General features: G+C 38.4%; 1 protein-coding gene across 8 annotated transcripts in view; it reads left to right on the plus strand.

Moving 5' to 3' along the window:
- The window catches only part of ppfia2 (PTPRF interacting protein alpha 2), a 177193-nt gene that overhangs the window by 105452 nt on the left and 48088 nt on the right, over nucleotides 1-23653 (plus strand). For all 8 annotated transcript variants that reach the window (XM_005740848.1, XM_005740849.1, XM_013912873.1 and 5 more), the window contains 2 exons: nucleotides 17825-17926; nucleotides 23419-23583. In XM_005740848.1, the coding sequence (XP_005740905.1) occupies nucleotides 17825-17926; nucleotides 23419-23583 (267 nt within the window). The remainder of the gene's footprint in view (nucleotides 1-17824; nucleotides 17927-23418; nucleotides 23584-23653) is intronic.

The raw sequence follows: 23653 nt of genomic DNA on the forward strand, positions 1-23653 counted from the left end.
AGGAAAGATTTTACAAAATTAAATGATGATTGAATATTTTCTGTTTTGGTTTGTTTTGGTTTTTTTTGGCCTGGACTAATAGAACATATATAAACAATTCACCTGTGCTCACCTGTCAAGTGCAAGAGAAGGTGATGTTGTATCTTGGAGCTTGCAAGCTTTGTGTTGTGGTGTGAAAGATGCTGCTTGTAATGGGGCACTGGCACCAAAACCAGGCAAGCGGGCATAGCAAAACATCTGGCCACTGTGCCCCCAAGGAGCTCAGGAACATTAGCCTCCCAAGGACAGCCTTTGTGGTCTGTGCAGCCACTGTGTGTGTGTGTGTGTGTGTGTGTGTGTGTGTGTGTGTGTGTGTGTGTGTGTGTGTGCTTGCACACGCATGGCTTCCCTACCCTCTTATAATCAGTCCAGACAAGGCAAAGGAAAGTTGTCTCATCATCAAAACTCATTTCAAATTCAGAGCATAAAAAACTTTATTATTGCCCATTATCACGACCCCTGCTGGAACCAATGGCAGTCGTTTTATAGCTCTAACAAGAAATGTGATCATACTATTGAGACATTGCTCGGGTGCTAATACGTGCAGTCAGCACAGAGCAGCTGTTGCGCATTCATGGTTGGGGTCCTTTTTTGCTACCTTGGTCCATCCACACTTCCTTATCTCAGCACCTCTGCTATTATCATGCCTTTCTGCTTCAGTCTGTGCTAGATGTTCTCTCCCCACTGCATAGCTTGGTCTGCTCTGTAAATGCACAGAATCACCCACAAGTGTGAACTTTAAATGTCCCAAACAACTGTTTGTTCCCATACAAAGGGAAAGAATAGTTTGGATCAGTGAATGCCGTTTCCTGAATGCAAGCTGACTCTCTAGGTGGCCTCCTTCATGCTACAGACCTTTTAGAAAATGCCAGAGATTCACAGCACCAGGCCTTCAACATTAATTCATTTTGAACATCACCAGAGGCCATTTGACTTTCAGTGTGTACCTGCAGAGAGACGGAGAGAAGGGGGAAGGAGCTATTGTTTGTGTACATGTAAGAAAATGTCTCGTTTTCTCGTCTTCAGAACAAATAAAGTACTTGCCCAAGTGAAAAAGTCATTAGGTTTACATTTATGTGTTTTTACTTCTGTCTATAGTGTTTTATAATGTGTATCAGCATGACAAGACCCCTACCCTGAGTGGTTTGACCTTTAAAAGTCGGCACTGCTGCTACCCAACAGCATGGATGATACATGAGTATTTGGGGATTATATGAATGGGTATTTCTGCATCAATATTTGAACCAACCTTGGTCAGAGCCTGCCTCATTGAAAGCCCATGGGGCACCTTGGATATCATCACGCTGCACGTCTGTCACTCTGATTTTCATTTGAGTCCACATAATTTATGTAGGAACCCTGTGATCTGCGTCCGAGTTAAGTATCCATAAGGCGATGCAGGAGAGAGGGCTGGAGGAGAGTGATAACGCAGTCAGCACCAACACAGCTCAGATGATTGGAGAAGACAAGAGTTTTGGGGGAAAAAAAAAAAAAAAAAAAGAGTTGAAATTTTATATCAGTGATGACCTTAAAGCTAACAGGCCTTGTTTTGTCACTTTTAACCATATTGCATTCTTTTTTTGCTCGTTCGAATTTGCTGAGCTAATAATTGTTTATTCATGCCGTTTGATATTTATAAGCCATTTAAGTTTAACAAGGTGTATATGACTATTTAGACACAAATACTACCGCCTACATTTTTCTTTTTTTATAGTTCACCATAACTTACATCTGACATTATAATTACCTTACCTCTTTGGTCTCCTCAGATAGCTTTAAATGTTAATGGCGAGTCTTAACTTCCATACATAAGAAATTAATCCCAGTTGAGCGCTCCACAGAAGCAGTTAAAACTTTTGCTGTCTGTCCAGCACATTAGTCATTTCATTTACACAAATTTAAAAAAAAAAACAAAAACATTTTGTCTTTGTACAGTATCTTTGCCCTACTGTATCTTGCATTCAAGGATTTCTCGATTAGATTTTTGAGATTCTAAGTGGGTTATTTCAAGGCTTTTCAGCCTTCTATTTAGATAAAACACCCAGGCCACAAAGCAAGAGAGGCCAGGGAAATGTCACGGGGTTAAGAGAGTACAAATCAGCAATGTCAGGTCTACTGCATTTGCTGGCTACTAATCTGATCGGGATTTACGTCTTTCTGGCTAATTACAGGAGCTTCTTCAACACAGCGTTGGATTCTGTTGGAAGCATCTTCACACCGCCTTAAAGCTCCTGCAGTGTGGAATTGGTTTTTCTTTATCTAACCAATCTTGTTTATATCAGTGAAAACTAAACATCAGATGGTGCATCCTCCTTTGATACACGGACGGTGTTTTGTTGTCATGGATGTTGTCTACATGGACAGGGAATGAATCATCAGTCCTTGAAAAGCCCACCCTCTCTGCCCACTGTAATCTTTGTAAATCCCACCACTTGTTTGATGAATTTTTCAAATGTGGCATCTCGCCTACACCAAACTGGTCTGTTGCTCAGTTGGTATCTGCCGAATTAAAATTGCCTCGCTTATCTGGCAACTGGACTTTGATTTACTACACTGAAGCTCATGTTCTGTGGCATTCATCTCAGTAATGTCCAGTCTCCTGTCATGTAATTGTAGTAACAATTGATTGGTCTCATTCTGAGCGTCTAGTGTTGTGGAGCATGGCTTTATCTAAGTCGATCAGTTGCCCGTTTAGTTTCGTTATCACAAACAGTTTCTGTTTTCACCTTCTTTAATGTTACCATTTGCCGTTTTTGTCTCTTTTTAAACCTTCAACCATGAATGCCCCCTGTGCACGACCAGATCGCATTTGTTAAAATAGCAACCTTCAAAAGTGGAAAGTTGGTAAGCACAGCACATTCACTGAAGAGGCAATCTAGTGCTTCAATGGCTGAATGAAGGGATGGAGGATTGTTTTGCTGTAGTTCGGATAAATTCAGTAGAGTTGGAGGTGAGAATTTTTATGTTATATGACATAAGTATCATTGACTCATTGTTATTGGACTGTTATTTCTGCTGTAATTTACCCATTTGATTAGGCTTAAGTAAACAAACCAACTTTTGATCAAGTGTTTTGAAATCTCAGGTTGACCTGGTGAATTAATGCATTTCAATTTTCTCTCAAGTGTCGCTCATCTTTGGAGTTCAGTGCTGTTAATTTTTGTGCTTGTCTTTGTAAAACTGGTGACTTTTTTATATTAAGTAGAGTCTCAGGAGTATTGAATTTATTTGAATACCTTACAAATTTGCACAGGTCATGGATAGTTAATTAAAAAAATTTTTTAAAAAAATAAACAGGCATGTTATTCACTAATAAATAAATGAAAAATGATCACAGATGACCCCATAGCTCAAATTTAAAGTCAAAAGAGCCAATTTATTGTAAGCTGTCAAGAAAAGCATGTTATATGAGTGATATATGAGAAAGATCTCTAAAAATGTGTCAAGCTCAAGAGAGCATTTGAGCAGCCAAACACGCTCAAAGAAAAACCAACACAAAAAGTCATGAGTATTCTCTCAGCCTGTGAGCATGTTTACACTGTTGTTTAAAATAAAACCAACTAAAAAGAAACCTACAGAGCCAGAGGGTTTGACATTAGCAGTAATAAATATTAGTTGCAGCTCTCCACAGACATCCTACTTTGCAGCTAAGCCAACATAGGATGACACTGGGTCACCAGCCAATGAACAGACAACATGAATGAGCCACCCTGCTGTTGTTTTGTCCCTGACAAAACAACTTTCTGGGTGTTCTTTGGTCCATGTGTAATGCAGGATAGATGCTTTGACATTTCGGGCTATGCTTGTTTGGGTGTTTCACAGCCATGTGCAGCTTTGTTGTTGCCTGGATGCCTTATGTTATTGGCTCCAAATGAGAAGACTAGCCAGAACATTACATGTGGAAAACAGAGAGTAGGCATTCTCGTTTGGTAATAAAATGCGCTCCCCCTCCTTGACCTTTCTAATACGTGCACAGCATCGCCATGCATTGCAGTGGCATCAATTTATCACTGTACCATACGCTGGAGCTGAATGTGTCAAGTCCAGAGCTCACACATTGGAGAAGAGATGTATCTTGGATGCTTACTTTCATAGCCTCTTCCATATGAAAGTCAAATAAACTTTCTTATTATTCAGCTCATTGCTCCTTTACCTTGACCTTGCTATCTGCAGACAGACAGAAATCCCCAGACATGTACACGCTACATGCACACGCTCAAGTTTAGGTAGATCTCTTATGTGTAAGAGGAGCTTGCGTCTTCTTTTGCAAAGCATCTGATTTTCATAGTATATCTGTAACAGTTATCCCTATTGATATGTCTTTTAAACTAGAAGATGGAGACTGAATATCCAGAGCCTATAAAAGTATTGTTTCTTCTCAAATACTATAAATATTCAAGTGGTACGCAGTGTACTGCAGCACGAACTAGCTAGAAATGGTAGTATACTTTCTTTTGCCCTCTCTTAGAGTTGGGCCTCAGTCACAAAGACCAATCAGCAAACCAATCAGTGACCCCCGGCAATCCCTGCTCACTTGGGGAAAAATGACTCCCCCGACTGGATAGGGAGTTATTATCCGATGACCATACCCTTGATAATCCTTTCTGACTCTAATAATGACCATAATTTATTAAATTAGCTTTATATTTTATTTAATATGGCCTAAAACTAGCAATCGAGCTCATGAAGAAATTAAGAAAGCTTTTTCTTACTTTGAAGATTGTCATCAGTTCACCTTCTAGGCAGACTTTTCTCTTATGCCTCTTGTGACTTTTTATCAGAGAATCACATTTTATTTTCTAATTCAATTATCTAAAGATCTGAATCCAATTTATTGGCCAAGTATGTGTGTGTGTGTGTGTGTGTATATATACAAGGAACTGGGCTCCATTTTTTTTTCTTTATTCCCAATATACAGGGTGGGCCATTAATATGGATACCGTAATAACATGGGAATGGTTGTGGCACATTAGTATATGTGAGGGGGCAAACTCCTCAAGATGGGTGGTGACCATTTAGAAGTTGGCCATATTGGATACAACTTTTGTTTTTCCAACAGGAAGAGGGCCATGTGACACATCAAACTTATTGGTAATGTCACAAGAAAAACTATGGTGTGCTTGGTTTCAACGTAACTTTATTCTTTCATCAGTTATTTACAAGTTTCTGACCACTTATAAAATCTGTTCAATGTGCTGCCCATTGTGTTGGATTGTCAATGCAACCCTCTTCTCCCACTTCAACTGGCCCACAACGACCAATCCACTTTCCAGGAAACTGTTCATCTAGGAATGGTCGGACCTGGCACCCATAATGTGGTGGTGCACCATCTTGCTGGAAAAACTCAGGGAACGTTTGCCTCATCACTGAACAAAATCTTCTACGTGAACTGAGGGTCCTGTTCCAATTTTTGCTTTGCTCATTCTGCAAATTCTGTGCACCGATCTGGGTCATCCTCGTTGAGATGCTGCAGTACCTGGAGTTTGTAAGGGTGCCATTTGTGAGTAGCTAATATCCGCCGAAGGGATGTTTGACTAATGCCACTCTCCAGTGACATGCGGCGAGTGCTACGCTGTGGGCTCTTGCTGAATGAAGCTAGGACAGCCACTGATGTTTCTTCATTAACTGAACTAGTTTCACGAAACTTAGCAAGCAGTTTGTTAACTGTAGCATGGGAGATGGGTGGTCTCGTAGGGTGTCTTGCATTGAAATCTGTAGAGTACTTAACAGAATAGACAAAGAAGATGTTTAACAAAAGGGTTGAGAAACCCCTTCGAGAGACGAGCAAACTATTATCAATTTAAACAAAAAGATCAACCATATTAACGCATTCAGATTAGATGGGGAAATTGAGGTTTAAAGCAATAAAAGTAAAAGAATTATAATAAAGAATAAAAACAGCAACTGAAAAGGGATTTTAAAAAAGACAATAAAAAGTTAATAAAATGTAAAATCTGATAAACCCAGTTACATAAAGATGTTTTTAAGAGGTGATATACTGATCCTGCTGGCAGGTTATTCCACATCCGAAAGCCCTTAATGTTAAAAGCCACGGACACTTTTGGATTTAAACAAATCACCTGTTTTAGTAATGTATGATGATTTGAAATGGCTTATTATGTATTTTCAGTATTTTCTGTTTTATTAGAGTGATAGATGAGCATGTTAAATATGGTGAGTTCAAAGTTTCTGCACTAAAGCAAATTTTTTTTCTCCTCTTAGCATCATCTGACGTCAGTAAAAGTGGATATTCCTAATATGGTCATTTCAAAACAGCCCCACCCTCCTTCTTTTTACCGTGGGTAGCCAATCAGAAGAAAGATGAAAAGAGAGCTCTAAAAAATTATAAGATTAACTATAAGATTAATAATACTTCTTTTAAAACAAACAAAAAAAAACTGTGACTCGAGTGAAACTACTCTTGTATAGCTGAAAACTGATTGATAGCTCCTGTGTAAACATAGTATTATATGTTGAGGTGAAAAACCTCTTTCATTTAGAATCTATAGTGAGACTCATTCTTATATTTCCTTGAAGACGAGCAAATTTTCACAAATTTTAGTCATACGCGGCTCACATTCTCATGGATTCTGCAGGTTAGAGGTTTAAAGCCAGCGCTGTGATGAAAGGCTATGGGAGTGTGACAGGTCCTCGTACTGGAGTTCACAGAGATCAGAATTAGTTATTAGGCACTTGAAGGGCAGTAAATTGCCAGGCTGTATTTTCCACTTTCAGATTTATGATTTGGCCTCAAGGGGCCTTTACAGCACAGACAACCTCTGTTACCTTGCCAACAAAAGGTTATTGTAAATCACACCTTTCCTACCCTCAACACCATCACACTCTCTCTTTCTCGCACACTCATTCACTCACACACACACACAACTATTTACACAAACACCTGTAGTGACCTTTCATGTGTTTTTTTTTTTTCTTCAGTCAGACGTTTATGTTGGCTGTTCTTCACCTGAGGCGATCCTTTCCTATCTACAAGTGCATGTTTTCTTTTTTCTTCATTTTATTACTGTTTTTTTTTATATATATTGTCATTAAAATTTAAATTCATAGCAGAGCGACACAAGCTCTTTGTTTACCATCCTAGCTCTTTTGTCTCCTTTACCTTTGTTTATTAAACAGTTTGTCCAAATAAAAAATAATAATAATAATAACCGGCAATTACACACAAAAATTTTTTTAAATAAAATAAATAATAATAATAATCAGGGCATTAAAAGTGAATTTAGTTGTCGATCCATTCATTGCTGGCATGTTTCAAATTTAAAACCTATGACTATGTGTTGGTAGTCCTATAGTGCTATACTCTTTTTGCATTCATAGTGAATCATTGTACTTCATGGTGTTTGGTTTGAGCCACTGCTTGAAGCTGTGATGGCTTCAGAACACGATGTTGGAGGAATGAGCGAGCCCACAAATACTGCAATATTAATGCCTTTGAGGTTCTCAGACACAGTAGGTTCTGGAAGTACTAGACAGCGTGACAGCAGTGGCTCAGTTGTCAGTAGAGTCTGTGGGTGTCCTTGGTGTTGCACAGATTAAAGACAGCTACACCGTTGCTTAAAGAGAACTCACTGATGAAAGCATGCTGGATGCTGATGCAACAGTCACCTACCTTTAACTCACCTGTGTGTTACAATGAAGCAGACGCTGTGTTCGCTCCGCGTGGATAACCTTCTTGAATATTTAAAGCTGAGGAAATGAGATTACTGGCTGAGCTTTTATTCTTATAGCGCTCTTCTGCAAGGCATGTATGGGTCCTGAGTGTCCGATCTACAATCTCTGTGACCAGTCCCTGTTCATGAGCAAGATGTAGGCCAAGAGTACAGCTGGCAGGGGCCCTCGGTGGATTGGTGTTGTTTCTGCTCAATGTTTAAATTAAGTATACATCTACTAGATGAATTAAACAAAGTGTATTAAAGTGTATTCAGTTAACTCCCAAGGTTTTACTTATCAGAATATAATAAATAAAAAAATCAGGTTCTTACAAGGTTCTAAAAATATTTAAATCCAACGTCAATGGCATATCACACCACTTCATTATATATTTAACAAAAACTAAGCCAGCTAACCTAAGTGAACCCTATGATTCAGTCACCCTTAGAACCAACTTTAGCAGCAATACATTGTTTTCATTCTCATCTCATTATCATTTCAAATTGAAGTAAATGTTTCTCACATTGTCTTGGTGAAATTCTGGCCCACTCTTCTTCACAATGTTACTGTAATTCATTGGGGTTTGCAGGCTTTTATGCGTAACTCTCTTAAAGTCCTCCTACACAATTTCAATCAAGCTGACATCTGGGCTTTGACTGGGCTATTACAAGTTTTTTTTCAGCTATTATGTTATAGATTTGCTGCTGTGCTTGAGATCATTGTTCAGTTGGATCACACATTTTTTTGTCAGCTTTCAGACAGATGGCCTCACATTTGAATACTTTGGTATACAGAGGGGTTCATGTTGCCCATGTCCTATTGCATCAAAACAAGCCCAAATCATCACCCCTCCACCACCATGCTTTATAGTTGGTCTGAAGTGTTCGTGCTGATGTGCTTTGTTGGATTTTCCCCAAATGTGGTGCTGTGCATTGCAACCACATCTCCACTTTGGTTTTGTCTCTCCTAAGGACATTGTTCCAAATGTCTGTTCAGATGCAATCTTGGAGACATAAGGCAGGTCCCACTTACACAAACAGTAAGTGGGAAGCAGAGATCCAACTTGTTGTCATGTTCCCAGATCAAAATATACTGCACACCAACAGGAACATTGCTCTAATTAACATTTAAACAACACTCATTAATTGTGACAGAAGGTCATTGCTTGTCAAACCTCAGAAACACAAATGCTGAAAATAACATCCACACCAATCATTGTCTAAATACAATATACGTACAATATAAGAGAAATGAACATCAGGCAGTTCAGGTAAGCAGCTTGAAGTTTGCTGCTTTATATACACTAGCATGCCTTTTTCTCCTTATATCATATATCAAGGATAATATTTAACATGTTTATCCAATCTCTGTGTATTTTCATATTTGCAGGGTGTGACGGACTCTGAGCATAGACTAGAAACTGTAAATCAGTCATTTCAAATGTCAATTGTCTGACTCAACCAAATGTATGACTTATGTTTTTGTACTTGCTGTTAGTTCTCGGAAAAATCAAGTATAAATTACTAAAAGAAACAAGCAAAAAAATAAGAAAGTAAAACTAAAAATGTCAATACAGAAATGCACTTATTTACATGAGGACTTTTTTTCTTGCATTGATAGTATATGTGACCGTAATGCAGGTGCTTGCTCTGTAACCAGTAGCTGTAAACAACATGATCCTGCAATCCTAAAGAGTGAAAAGTATTTTATTTTAAAAAAGTGACTAAATTAGAGTATAGCCACAAAGTTCTCATTACACAATTTAAAAGTTTCATCCCATAAAGAGACTATCATGTCTTCTTCTTGGTGTCACACTGTAAATATACCTCTGTTATTAAATTTCTACAGCTTGGATTTTATGTTTGAGAATGCACGAATATGATAGAAATGCCTCTATTTATGCTTGTTGCTCATTATCTGGTACTTTCCCAGAGTGTTTTTCACTCACTAAATGGGAGCCACGATGCATTCACTAAAGGGGTCCCTTTGTACTGCAGTTAGAGCTTCTTTCCATGAAATTTGCCATAATTTGTTTTAATGTATGCTGCGGAAGAGCGTTTGAACTCTGTTTGACTCTTCTTCAGTCTTATTTCAAACTTTTAGGAATTTTATTTAAGATAACATTTCTCAACACCTCTTTCTGCTCAGGCATTTCTGAGGCTTGGCTACAGGCTTGGGTGAGCTCTTCTCTGTGTTTCACCTGGTGAATCAGCATGCCGTCAATCATGCCACCACTTCTCCTTCTCTCCTGAGAGTACACAATTGCCAGGTTTTGTTTTTAGCCCGGAAGCACGACTCTCCTGCAGAAGCACACCTCAGTTTCAAAAAAAAAAAAAAAATAGCTGTAATTTGGGCCGACAGTCGCCCACTCAGGGAGGTAGGCTTGTCCACCATTTCATTTAGAGTTCACCTTCTAGGCAGACTTCCTCACAAATATTGATACTCACACACACACACACTACCTGACATATTGCAGTGCTAGGCAGTTTGCCCAGGTAATGAGAAGTAGGAAAAGGAGAGGAGTGGTGGGGTAGCGGTCCACCAGGTCATGGGTAAAATCGTGCCTGAGAGGGGTTTGGAGCAAATATGTCGGCCTATCCAAGAGGAATTTTATATTTCCCAGCTATTTGTATGGTCAGTAAAATAAAGTGGTAACATTTCATCAAAGCTGAAACAACCTTGGAACCTTACAGTTAGTATTCAGCCCAACCTAATGTGTTTTGTAATTTCTCTAAACAATTTCTTTACTGTTTGAGCAAGTAAAGGCTTTCATTTAAAAGGACTAGGCACTGAAGTAATTTGGCAAAATAGCCAACTATCATTTCTATTCAGTTTTGATTGTGCTACAATATTAGCAAGAAGGCGAGCTACAGCTACAGCCAACTAACTGTACATTTGAGTGCACGAATTTGGTTAGAGAGTTAGAATTATTAGCTAAGCATATACCCCTGGATAGTATTTTTCTAAGTTAGATAGCTTGCAGTTTTAAATTGCAAAATCGGACACAATTGCTGTCGGACACATGAACAATAACCATATGACTGTCCCCGCCACAAACACATGACCCTACGCTGTGTCACTGCATCATTACATGCTTGGCACTGATCACCACCTGCACTCATGTATATATCTATCCACTTAGCACTTTAATTCTTATTCTTATTTTATATTTTTATGACAGTATGTTGCACTGAAGCACCGCAGCAATTTCCTAATGTTGTAAACCTGCTCAACATCTGGCAATAAACCCTTTCTGATTCTGATTCTGATTCTGAACAACCAAATAAAAGCATTAGGAGCCATAGCTGCACTGTAACAATATTGTATACACTCCAAAAGCTGATTCTGTTCATCTGGACGTAGCGTTTTGTGGGAGAAACGTTTCGTCACTCATCTAAGTGACTTCTTCAGTCTCAGCTGACTGCAGGTTTCCCCAATCTTATAAACAGTACATTTGCATAATGACTGAAACCAGCCCAGTGAAGGAACAATGGGCTGGGAGAAATACTGTATACAATAAACTCAAGGAGGGGGCAGTGTCACCCCAGCCCTCAACCAGCTCCTCTCCACTCCTGGTAAACATTCACACATTAGTTAACAATAGCTAGAAGGTAAAAAAAAACAACTTTGTTTCTTTTTTATGCCCAAAACAAAATAAGGGTTTCTTTATGAAGTAAAAGTACTGCTCTTGACTATAGTCAAGTGGGTCCTGTCGCACCCATTTTGCCACTGGCTTTCTCCAGATCTCTAAATAACACTGGCTTTTTTATGGATAATGTTCACCATTAGCTGCCACGTGGTTAAATTCACTAACATTGATACCGACTTTGTTTTGCGTTTAGATCATGTGCCTGAAAGACCAGATGTTCAGAGAGTATTAGTCATGAAATTTGCACACATTGATTACATTGATTGAATAGGTCTTTGCCCAAATTGTGCTCGAGGTCAAGGATAGATTTCTCATTCTCAATGGATTTCGATTCTCATTAGTTCGTACAATGTATCACAAGAAAACTGTCTTTCTGTACTTCACACAAGTACTTTTCTACTTACAGTAAATTGTGGTGGTTTGTGAGATGGATGTAACTGGTGTTCAGGTTTGTCCTTATGTGGAGTTTGTGTTGGAGTCTTTTGTGCTACGTGCTGGTCATTTTTGTTGATGTTTGTGATTGGTGGACTTTTCATGTTGGCTAGTTTTGGTCACTATTGGTGCTGTAAGGTAGCTGGAGTAAAAGCACTGAGACAAGGCACTCAAGTGTAAATAGATCTGCTGAATGTTGATCTGTTGGAAGCTGTTCTCATAGAAATAAGTGTTTATCAAGGGTGTCAAACTCATTTTAGTTTATGGTGCAGCATTGAAAACCTACCAGGAGTACTACAGCATGATATTTAAAGAAAATAACTAATTTTCACACCAGTTGGACCTCCCAGCAGTCTATTTCTAGCCCCTGGGTTGCATGTTTGACACCTCCTCTGTCTATTAGAAACGACTGACAGAGTCAGGAAAGAATCCAGTTACTATTTTTCAAGTAAAGTCCCACTCCATTTGTACATTGGCACTGCAGATATTTTTAATACATTGAAAATGTGATATGGTAGAATTTTTTTTTTTTTTTTTTTTTTAATCAAAAGCTCATCTGCAGCTCTCGTTTATTAGAAACATGCTCTTTTGCACAGCTGACAGCATTCAGGAACGTCAGCATTTCTCTTCCCTTAAAGAGTACTCCAATGTCTCCAGGGCCCCAACAGTCTGTGTGTGTGTTTGTGTGTTTGTACTTTACATCACCCTAACCCTCTACCACTGTGTGACTTGTAAGGTGAAAGTTCTCTTAACTGATGCGCTGAAGATGCTCTGTCACGCAAGCCTCAGCATGTGCATCTTATATCTCACGACTCCGCTGCGCCTCTCTGATTCTCTGCTCACTGAATCATATTTCCACCACAGTGCACCCAGCCTTCTTTTTTTTCTTCTTCAGTTTTTCTGTGCTGCTAGTCCATTTTTATGTTATTTATGAGAGCAACGCCTAGAAGTAGTGTTTCCTGGGAATAAAAATTCACCAGGTTATATTTTCCTTGGGAGATAAAGCAAAATATAAATCACTGCATGGAAACAAACTTCCATTTGCTGCATTTTTGCTGTGAATAATTCATTGTGTCTCGAATGTACCATAAGGAACTCTGGTTTATGTTTCTCCTCATATCAGTGTTGTTATTGATGCTGGTGTATAGGTTACAGATGTTTTAATCTAAATATACAATATTTAAGTTTATAAAAATGCAAAAATGCTTGGCCTGATAGTTTTACGCATAACAAGACACCTGTTATGAAATGTGCTAAAATATTACCATTCCTCCTTGCTTATTTGTTTTACAGATTTTACATTATATACTCATTGCCCACTTTATAAGGTACAGCTGTTAAACTGCCAGTAAATGCAAATATCTAATCAGCTGATCACATGATAGTAACTCAGTTCATTTAGGCTTTTATACAGGATGACCTGCTGAAGTTTAAATTAGGCATCAGAATTGGGAAGAAAGTTGTGCGTAAAAATCACCTAAATCTAGGGTTTGCAGAGGAAGAAGACTTAAAAAAAAACAACAAATGAGGGATGAAGGAGAACGTGACAAAGAGCAGAAGCAAACTGAGGGTTTAAATACACAAAAAGAGATCAGGGCAGATTGGAGACACCTGGGGAAAAACACACAGCTGAACTCAATCTAAATAATGCAATAAACTACAGTGACCCCAATGTCACGATAAACATGATATTGGGTTCACTGTCCTTAAATGGCCTCTATTGTAACCAGATTTCATCCAATAGAACACCTTGGAGGTGCAGTCAACAAATCTTCATCGACTGTGTGATGCTATCATGCCAATAGGGAGCAAAGTCTCTGAGGAATGTTTCCAGCACCTTGTTGAATCTACGACTAGAAGAATTAAGGCAGCTCTCAAGGCACAAGGGTTTCCAACTGAAAGTTCCTCTCATAAAAGGTGCCATCACAAGTTATCTATGTCATGTGCATCAATGCATAACCCAAATTTATTTACGTTTTTTAATACTCAGGTTGACAATTGCCTTAAATGTGAGCGGTTCCACCAGGCATTATTTGTTAGTTTGTTAAATATATGTAATGCAAAAAGAAGCTCAAACTTTTTTGCTCTTCCTCTTTTCTTTTCACTTTGACTTTTGTTGTAATGAAGAGATCATTTTACTGGATTGTACAAGCTGCACAACTGTGAAATTTGCTTCAGTAGGCCCACACAATCTGTCATGGTCCTGACAGTTTGGCCTTTGTAAAGAGATTGTCTAAGAAACATTTCCTTGCCCCTGGGGTTATGGCCTTTACTTTAACTCAGCTCTATGAGAAAGGATTGTCTTGAGACAAAGGGTTCACAGATGAGCTGTGGAGAGAGAATATTGCAGTCTGTTGCTGAGGAAGTTGAAGCTTACCAGCACTGCTGAAGCACAGGCAGGGGGCTTGTAGGTCTCACAAGCATTAAAAGCAAATTGTGCAATTTGCAGAAGGACCCTTTCTTAAGAGGAGGTGACTGTGATTAGCTACATTCCCGTGGGAGGGAGATTTATGAAGTCTGAGCTTGTTTTTTGGGCCTGACCTACTGCACAAGTTGGAACATCATTAAAATATGATTTCCCATTCTAATTTATGATCATGTGACACTGTGATTATCACTATTGGGGATCATTTTCAGCAAAATAATAAGATGACAATGGACATGTAGCATAACATCGTTTTAATGTAATATAAATGTAGCAATCTGGAATCGTCAGAATCATGATAATATTAAAAATGAGTAAAATACATCTTAAAGTCCTACAAATGTTCTTCTGTTCTGTTGGGTTGTTATACAGTAGGTCAACTCCCCATGGAGACGACTTGTTTATCATGCCACCATTTTCCCCTATCTCCTGTTTCTATGGTAACAGCTTAGCGGACCTTAACTTTATTTGCAAATACACTAGTTAACATTTTTCATTTTTTAACCTCTCAACTATTATGCACTTGCTACTCTTACAGATGTGTTCGTACAAGGCCTGTTATAATTCAGCTTTATTAAGCACTGGATGGTTAAATTAGATACATATGTCATATTCTAGCAGTGCATTTTTTTTCCCGTTGCAATCGCAGTTTAAAAAAAAAGATTAAATAAATACGATCTTTTGCCACCGACAACATGCTGTTTTTGATTAGGACTTAGTTACTCTTTTTAAGTTCTTGATTGCACTCAGATTCCAGCTGTTGACTGACAATTAAGTTAAGAGACGCTACAGTTAATTAACATTTTAATCTTGAATGTCAAACAATGGCTGAAAGGACTTTGAAAGGACCTTTGGAGCAAGACACTATAGTTAATTTAAATAGAAAAAAGAATGTCATAGCATTTTCTTAGACTAATGTGATTACAGTTTGTTTAATATTTTGTGGTATATTTAGAAAAATGTTATGCCTTCCAGAGCCTAAAAAAAACCTATTGTTTATATTCACATTCACATTAAGCAGGAATACAATGTTATGCCTTCCATTCTGTAAATATTGTGCATGTAATAAAAAGAGCTGCACAGTTCTATAAATTCACTGTTTGGTTTTTGGCCCAAAAAGCGAACTCCCATGACTGTGATGGATTTTCAGTTCAATTTTTACATCAAAAATCTTTGTACTTTTAATTACAGCAGTTCCACAAGGCTAATTAGCATAAGCAAAATGAGCATGTGGCTAATTAACATTTTATTAGACGCACGGGTTAGGGAAGCTGTGTGTCGATCTTCATTTATCAATCTGTATTTTCACACATGCTTTTTATAGCAACACAAAATCTGCTTTTAATTTTAATTTAATACTTAATTTCACTCTTTATTTCGATCAAAATTATTCTGACTCTCTGCAATGAACCGATCATCACTTGCAGCCAGTTGATGTGTTCAGAATGACTTGGGTTTATCAAGATCGTGATAAAAGGGGATCTGTATGTTATCAGTTTGTGAATGAATGGGGTCAAATTGGCAATTACATGCAATCAATCTAGTATAATATGTTGGGAAACTGATAAATCTACACATAAAATGCACATTATCTATGAATAACAATGAACAATAAGAATCTAAGAACTTCATTTGCAACAGAAGTTTAGAAAATCCTCCACAATTCACTAAAGGACAATGATTTAACTCCAAAATAAGACTATAACAGGAACAAAACTGCAATAGTTGGCAGCCAGTTGAGGAGAGTACGCTATTGCAAAGACACATCACAGACAAGTTACAATCATCGGTGCAGACTGACTCAGAGTGATTGGAGCATGCTGGCAGTTGGACTGACTACTGAGTCAGACAACGATTTGTTTGGAGACAGGTTGCCTCCCACCAGGTGACATGTGCAATCACCTTTGGCCAGAGGTTTGTGGTATTGCATGTTAAACCTCTGGAGTCACTGCAGCTACTTCCTTCCGTCGCCAAATTCAATGCAATCATCGAGCAGCATCCTTGTTTATATATATATTTTTTTAATTTGTAAACAACACCCACAAGATGACTCTGGATCTTTGTATCGTGAATTTTCTCTATGTTACTAACAAAGCATGATACCATGTTAGTGTGAACATGGATGTAATTGTCTCAATATATCAGGTGATAAAAATAAAGCACCTTTGTGAATACTCTGGTCTTCAATATTACACCTTTCTGCTGCTTCAGGGATTTCACACAGTTTTTCCCTTGAGGCGATGGACTTCAGCTCTTTCTCTACTCACCATCCCAGCTTGTTCTAAATGTAGACCTAAAATCTTTTTCTTTGATCCCAGATTGGCTTGACTCTTTGGAAGTCTGCCCTCACAATACAAAGTGGGAGTTTTTTTAAGGATTTTCTTGGTGTATGGCTTCTTTGTGAAGAGGATTTGTGGCTCTATAAGATCTATAAGGATTTGATGCGCTGCTGTAGCTACGAGACACAATATTGCTCCACTCCCTGGAGTCTGTCTGTAACACTGAGTTATTGTCCATGACTCCTGAAGGACAGCTGGTGTACAGATTCCAAATTACAACGTGTACTCAGACAGACAGATCACTTGTACTTAACTGGTTGCTTTCAAAACTGAATTTGTATTCCTTTATTTTTCTATAGGAAGTGTATATATAACTAAAGTAAATGACCTGCAACTTATTATTACTGATGATATTTTGGTATACTCATTCAATTCTTAAGTAGCAGAAAAGCCATTTAACAAGACAAAACCACATCTGTCATATTTTTTAAATATTTCGTTCCAATACAAATGTTTCTAATTTTTTTTTAATGATTAGCTTTCTGTAAAATCAACTAATAATTGGTGCTTCAATAAATCAGCATCCTTTCATGTGTTGCATCTCTGGAGCAGTTTAGAAAAGTAAAGTTTAGCTTAACTTCAACCTGTAGTCTTTTGCGAAGGACACCATACTTGCATCAGTTCCTTCAGTACTTCAGACGTGCACATATTTCCCCCCATATAAATGTGAAATCAAACACCAAGCGTGTCAGTTACTGCCTCACGTCAGTCTATTCTAAATTGAAACACAGCGCATGAGTCGCAGTGTCACTGTTGTCTCTGTTTGATTTCCTTCTACCTGTCTGTTCTGGCCTGCTTCAAAAAATGTTTGTTGTGGCTATGCTTAATTTAGACCAGAATGACAGGGACAAAGGTTTTGAAGCCTTCCCAAGCGACAGCCTCCCCTTCTGAAGATTGTTTATGATAGCTGTAGGTATAGCTCAGAATCCCTCTGAGAGATTCTGAATCAAAAGTGTGTTTAAGAAAACAAGAGCACCAGAAGACTGTATGTGTTTTGGGTCTGGAGGAGGACTGGCAGTTCGCTCAGGCTGTAATTGTAAATGTAGTTGAGCCAGAGCAAATATCTTTTGTCAGTATCCATCTGCAGAAAACCGAGACAAAGAGCAAAGCTGATGTTCTGGCAAAGAAACAAGGCTTTGAAGAATAGTTGTGGTAATTGTTCTCACTGATTGGATTTCATTCGTCATCCACTACATGCAGCCAGCAGCAGCTGTATCCCAAGTATTGTGTGATGCTTACCCGTCTCTGTCTTTTCTCTTTGTTGCTTAGGAGTTTGCAGCACTGACCAAGGAGCTGAACGCCTGCAGGGAACAGCTGCTGGAGAAAGAGGAAGAGATATCTGAGCTCAAAGCCGAGAGGAACAACACCAGGGTGAGGACAGCATCCTTATACATCTTTATTAAACTTTCCTTACTTAACTTATTTTAATATGACCATTGGAATTCAGTAGTTCTGAGCAGTAAGAACAAACAAAACTGATGTTTGGACATTTTAAACCAGAAATGAAGCTGCTTCTGCATTTCATACTCAATCCTTTTTTTATGCATTCCACAAGTTGCTCTCAAGTTTTCCCAAAAAACCTGCTGGACACTGCGATAGGCAGCATCCAGAGGAAGATTAAGCTATCTGGTGGCTACGGTTTTAAGGCTGCAAAAGCACTGAAGCAACCATGCACACTGTCTATTTCCTGTGCCCAGGCACACCTCATTAGCTCTCCACATTCTGCCTGAAAATTGTTCCACTTACTTCACATGGATGGCTGCTCAACAGTAAGACTAAGTCCAAATGGTACTGATGCCCTGCAGTGTCCAGTTCAAAGAATTTGGTGTGGGGGAGGGGCAGCTAAAAAAAAAACATTAGAGGATCAGCTGAAGTCCAGTATCTTCAATAAAAAACATTGCCTTTTTAAAGCACACTCTGCTGTTGATAGATAAGACTCTGCTTTCCATCCCAATGCTGATGAAGTGTGTATTTGCAGTCTTGCACTATCTTCCTCTGGTGGAGGCAGAAGATTTTAGCACAGCACTGATGGAAAATTACAGAAAAGAGGGAGGTGAGGTGCAAGAAAGGAGGACAGACAAAAGTCATTTTCACTCTCGCACTTTATTATCACCTCAAATTCTCCAACAGGCAATTACTAAGCAAATTTTAATTAAGCTTGGTTTTGTCACTGGTTATAATTAAATCTTGGAAGACATGTACAGGCAGTCATTTGACATGGGAACCTGCAACATCATGTGATGAGTATGGGATTGGTCTTATTGGCTGTGGGTTAAGCATCACAGTCTTTGATATGTGATGAAGATCTAGAGTTTTCAAACTTTTGAGGGGCCAAGACTAACTAACATTCATAACTGATTGCTTTCGTGTGTTTTAACTAACTGTGTTTTAACTAATTTTCAAATCACCAGCTACAACTTAGGGGATTAGTGTACATACTATCTGTTTTATCGCAGGCATAGTTGTGCACTTTGCTCATAGTTTTACAGAGTTACCAGAATGGAAATCAAACATAATTAAGCAACTAAACTCAAACTAACTAACTAGTATGTTAGGTCTCATTCACTAAAGCCTAGAGACCAGTTAATGACCATCTCACAACCACTAGTCGCTAGCAGGGAAAATGTGTAGACCCTTAGTGAGTGAGCGGCTGCTGGAGGTTGCTCACTCAAACTAGGTGACATCAGTCGCCAAAAGGGTGCTGCACCGAAACCATGATTGCTTTGGTTTCAAGCAGACTGCCAACAGTTTGCATGTGAGATGCAGACTTGTCTGCAAACACTCACCGTTTTCCTCTGTTAGCTGAAAGTTGGAAACGTTTGGGGCAAATCGGAAAAAGAGAAAGTCGTGCCTTACCACTTCAACCAAAACACTTCAAAAGCCACAACTTTTACTTTGTAGATCAAAGTTCTCTGTTGCCTGTTCGCCTCACACGTTTCACTTTTACTACTGCTTGGTGAGTAGTTTTCAGGTATTTGCAGTAGATACTGACTAATATAAGATTTTTGCAAGTAATACCGATATTTATTGATTAAAAACTCGGATATATCGGATGAAGCACAAGTTTGAAGGATATGTGTAACAACATTTCATCTTTACTTTTTAAATTTTCATTTTTTGGCAAGTTAAAAATCCAGATATCAATATATTTGCAAATAGCTGATAGCTACTCATATCAGTTAAGCTCAAGCTCTAGTTTACAGTCAATTCAGTGTCTGCGCTGCAAACTGTGTGCGATCATGGCGACCTGTTACTTATTAAAGCAATCACAAGGGGAGGGGGGTCACTTATCGCCACCACACCAATAAAAGTACTCTGAATTTATATTTTTAGGTGGGGCTTATTTGATTTGTAAAAGGGTTCATGCTAATCAAAAATTATCAGTTTTCATCAACTTAAAATTTTCATTATGTAATAATAATGCTATTTAATTTGAGTTGAAATGCCACTGAAATTCTTTGTGTTATAAAACCTTTTAAACATCGTCCTTTACATCTGTTTTATATTGATAAATCCAAATTGCAGTTTTAAGCATGTAAATTCCACACATGCGCTTTTACAAAAGGATCATTTAATTCAATCTACACCATGAACAAGCCGGCTAGCATCATGGTTTGTTTGCTTGAAACTAAGAAAGTGTGACTCAGATCTGGTCTTCTGTTGCTGCTCTTACTCAGTTTGGCCTCGAACCGTAACTTGACAACGTGGTCTGGCTCAAATATTTCTCTATGCCGGCCAGTTAGCTAGCTGGCTAACAAGCCAAGCTCTGCAGCAGCAGAACAGTCTGTTGTACCCCGAGTGAAGTGAGTGATTTCATGACAGATTTACGTGATGTCTCACAGTCGCATCAGAGTAGCTGTTGGCACAAAGATAATGTGAGTAATGGACCCAATATGCCTGCTTCATTGGCATAAAAGATCCTCGTCTAGATATGCACTTTTCAATGTCATGCCACATTTTAGGATTTACAACAACTCATTTTGTGCACCACTTAGCCGTGGGTCACGGACCCCACTTTCGGCAGCTGATGTAGAGACAGAGACAGAAAAACAAGATCGGATAAATAATGAAAATATTTACTGAACGAGATTGGAAATGGGGTGCTGTTGAGTAAACACTGACTTCCTGATTGAATCAACAGCAGGCATTTTGTTGAGTGTGCAGGATTATATATGTAGACATGATGGATGTTGATGGATCTCTCAGGGACACTTGAATCAGAGAGACAAATGAAGAGACTACACTCATTCTCCTACAGCAGTGCTCTGCAGGGGTCTTCTTTTCACTGCAAGTTTTCATTGTTCGACTTACACCTCACTCCTGCAGAGATTCTGATCACTTCTGCCTGCTCCAGTGTTTTCTATTGAAAATATATCTTTAGGATCCTGCAGACATCCCCACATAAAAAAGAAATCAAACATTTTTATGGATTTTGCTGCTTTTGGTTTGTTTTGTCAGGTGTGTTTGACATTAAAATGAGTCAGAATGCTATTGATTATTTCTGTTACTTTATTTGGAACCATATATTGAAGAATATCATATTCTAAGCTATCACACTTGTCTTTTTACATTTACATTTTGGGAAATTCAGTTAGATGAAAAGATCAATCCTGTTCTAAATGTTGGACTGTAACTGTGCAGCGCCAGTAGTCAGTATACTCAGTTGGCACAAAAAGGAAATTTTGAAAAGGATCTGTTGACTTTGGCTAGTGGTAGCCAAATTTACTTGAAACTTTAAGATAACAAAAGTTCATAATATAAACTTTGTAATACTTCAGTAAAAGTAAGAAGGCATCTACAGCACGATTATTACTTCTGTAATCTGTAATCATGCTCCAGAACTACTTTTAGCAGCAATGGCTATAAGGTGTTCAGGCCTGCAAAGTGATCCCAAATCACCATCCACCACCGTGCTTGACATATTTGCAGATGTCTGTCTCTATTTTGGTGTCATTTGTCCAAAGGACATTGTTCCAGGACACATGTTATTTGTTCAGATGCAACTTTACAAACCTGAGCTGTGCTGCCATATTCTTTATAAAGCGATATTTTAAACACTAACAGATCCTTGTAGGGCCAATGTAGATGTAGCTCTTACAAATTTTTGCACTTCGTCTGAGCATTGCGCAGTCTGACCCCTGATTCAATTCGATTGGATGTCTGGGAAGATGGAGACATCGTGTTGCTGACATTAAGCTGCTACCTATCATCTTAATTCGTACAGAAGCAGTCGGTGTGTACTTTGTTTTTCACAGGACTGCATGTTTGTGAAAACTGTCTTTTTGACATGACTGTATATAAAAATTAAAAGTCAAACCAGAAGTGCTATTGGCACAAAGATTAAGACTGCAAGGAGCCTTAAATCTGCATTCTTTTAAATAGCCAGCGGGGCATAACACAAAAACATTGGGAAATTACCTTTTGGTTTTCTTCATCTATCATGTTAGTAAAAGCTTTCTGAGGAGTTTATACTCTCAAACTCTAGTTTCAAACTTTGCTGACCACAGCGTGAGCTTAGTTTACTAAATTATGGTCCCATTTAGAATTTTAAAAAATTAAAAAACTAATAAAATTAAAAAAGAAAAAAAACTTGTTATAGTTACGCTTGAGGGCTAGCTGCCTCAGTATTGGCAAGTTTAAGGAGTTTTCATGGTTACTCATGGTTATCTGTTTGCCACAATTGGTGCTATGTAGCCTATGGAAGAATCTTTTCAGATCTATGTTAATAATTTAGCCTATTTTTACTTCAGCAGAGATGTCAGTGGTATTTTGACTTAATAACAATGGTTTACACTTGGTATACACTTGCAATGGAATACACTTACACCAGCTAACTATGTTAGGTAGCCTCAGATGGAGATGTTTGGACACTTGAAGTAAAGGTATGGTGGGAATATAACCAGTAAGGTCAGAAAGAGCACACAGATCATTCTGAGCTGTAACTTTAGCCTATAACCAGATCATTATCTCGAGGCTATATTATTATTGCCCCGGACGACATCAGAGAGGGAAAGAAGTGTCACGATCTGCCTCACTAGGGGAAATGAAATGAAAGCAGACGATCCTACACTGATCTCACAGTGGAACCTGAGCAGGCTACAGTAACAAATAACGTTTTATCTCTGCTGAATAACACACATGATTGTTTACTCCCCGTTTTTGTTGTGTAGTTGCCTTTTGTTTAGCCTGCCTCCAACCTCCGCATTTCTTCTCTGTCTTTGTGTAGCACTCTGCTGGCTGTTGACTTGACAAGTTACCTCGCAACATAGATTACACTTTTGTGTGTTTTTGTTGAAAGGACAGCGTTGCCTTTGCAGTTATCTGCCCCCTTTTTTATATATACATTGTTCGCACAGTTACATTGATGAGGCGTTGCAAGAATACAAAGCAAACTTTTCTTACTGGAAAACATTCTCTCCAGTGATTCTGAACTTTTATACCATAATTTGGTAATAACTCACAACAGTTTATGAGAATGTAAATAGTGATTATGGCCATTTTAATTGGTAAAAAAAAATTGATGATACTAAGAATAATAATAGATGTTGGTCACATACCAAGCCACCAAACCACTTTAATTGCAATTTTTTCTTTTTTCCCAAAGGACTCAGTCTCTGTAAGTAATCGCCTTTGTTGCATGTATATAATGTTTTTTTGATAGTCATGTTTGATTTTTGAAACATTTTTTGAGCCTGATCAAGCACACTTGAAATCATTCCTCTAGCACTTGTAGAAAAAAACCCATAAATAGAATAAGAACAAGAGCCGTGGCTTTCTGTGTTCTCAGAATGTTCATATTTTGGATTCTTCAGCAGTTCTCAGAGTTGATAATAACATTGATTTCTCCTATTTCTTCCCTTTAGTTACTGCTGGAACATCTTGAGTGCCTGGTGTCCAGACACGAGCGGTCACTTCGTATGACTGTGGTCAAGAGGCAGGCTCAGTCTCCTTCAGGGGTCTCCAGTGAAGTCGAAGTTCTTAAAGCACTCAAATCCTTGTTTGAACACCATAAAGCCCTAGATGAGAAGGTAAGGTTGTCAGAATATATACATTAAATGTGTAACTGTTGGCTTTTTTCAGTTTTACCAAATTTAATGC

Source organism: Pundamilia nyererei, unplaced genomic scaffold (assembly GCF_000239375.1).
Source record: "Pundamilia nyererei isolate P.nyererei 1_Seehausen unplaced genomic scaffold, PunNye1.0 scaffold00104, whole genome shotgun sequence".
Lineage (NCBI taxonomy): Eukaryota > Metazoa > Chordata > Actinopteri > Cichliformes > Cichlidae > Pundamilia > Pundamilia nyererei.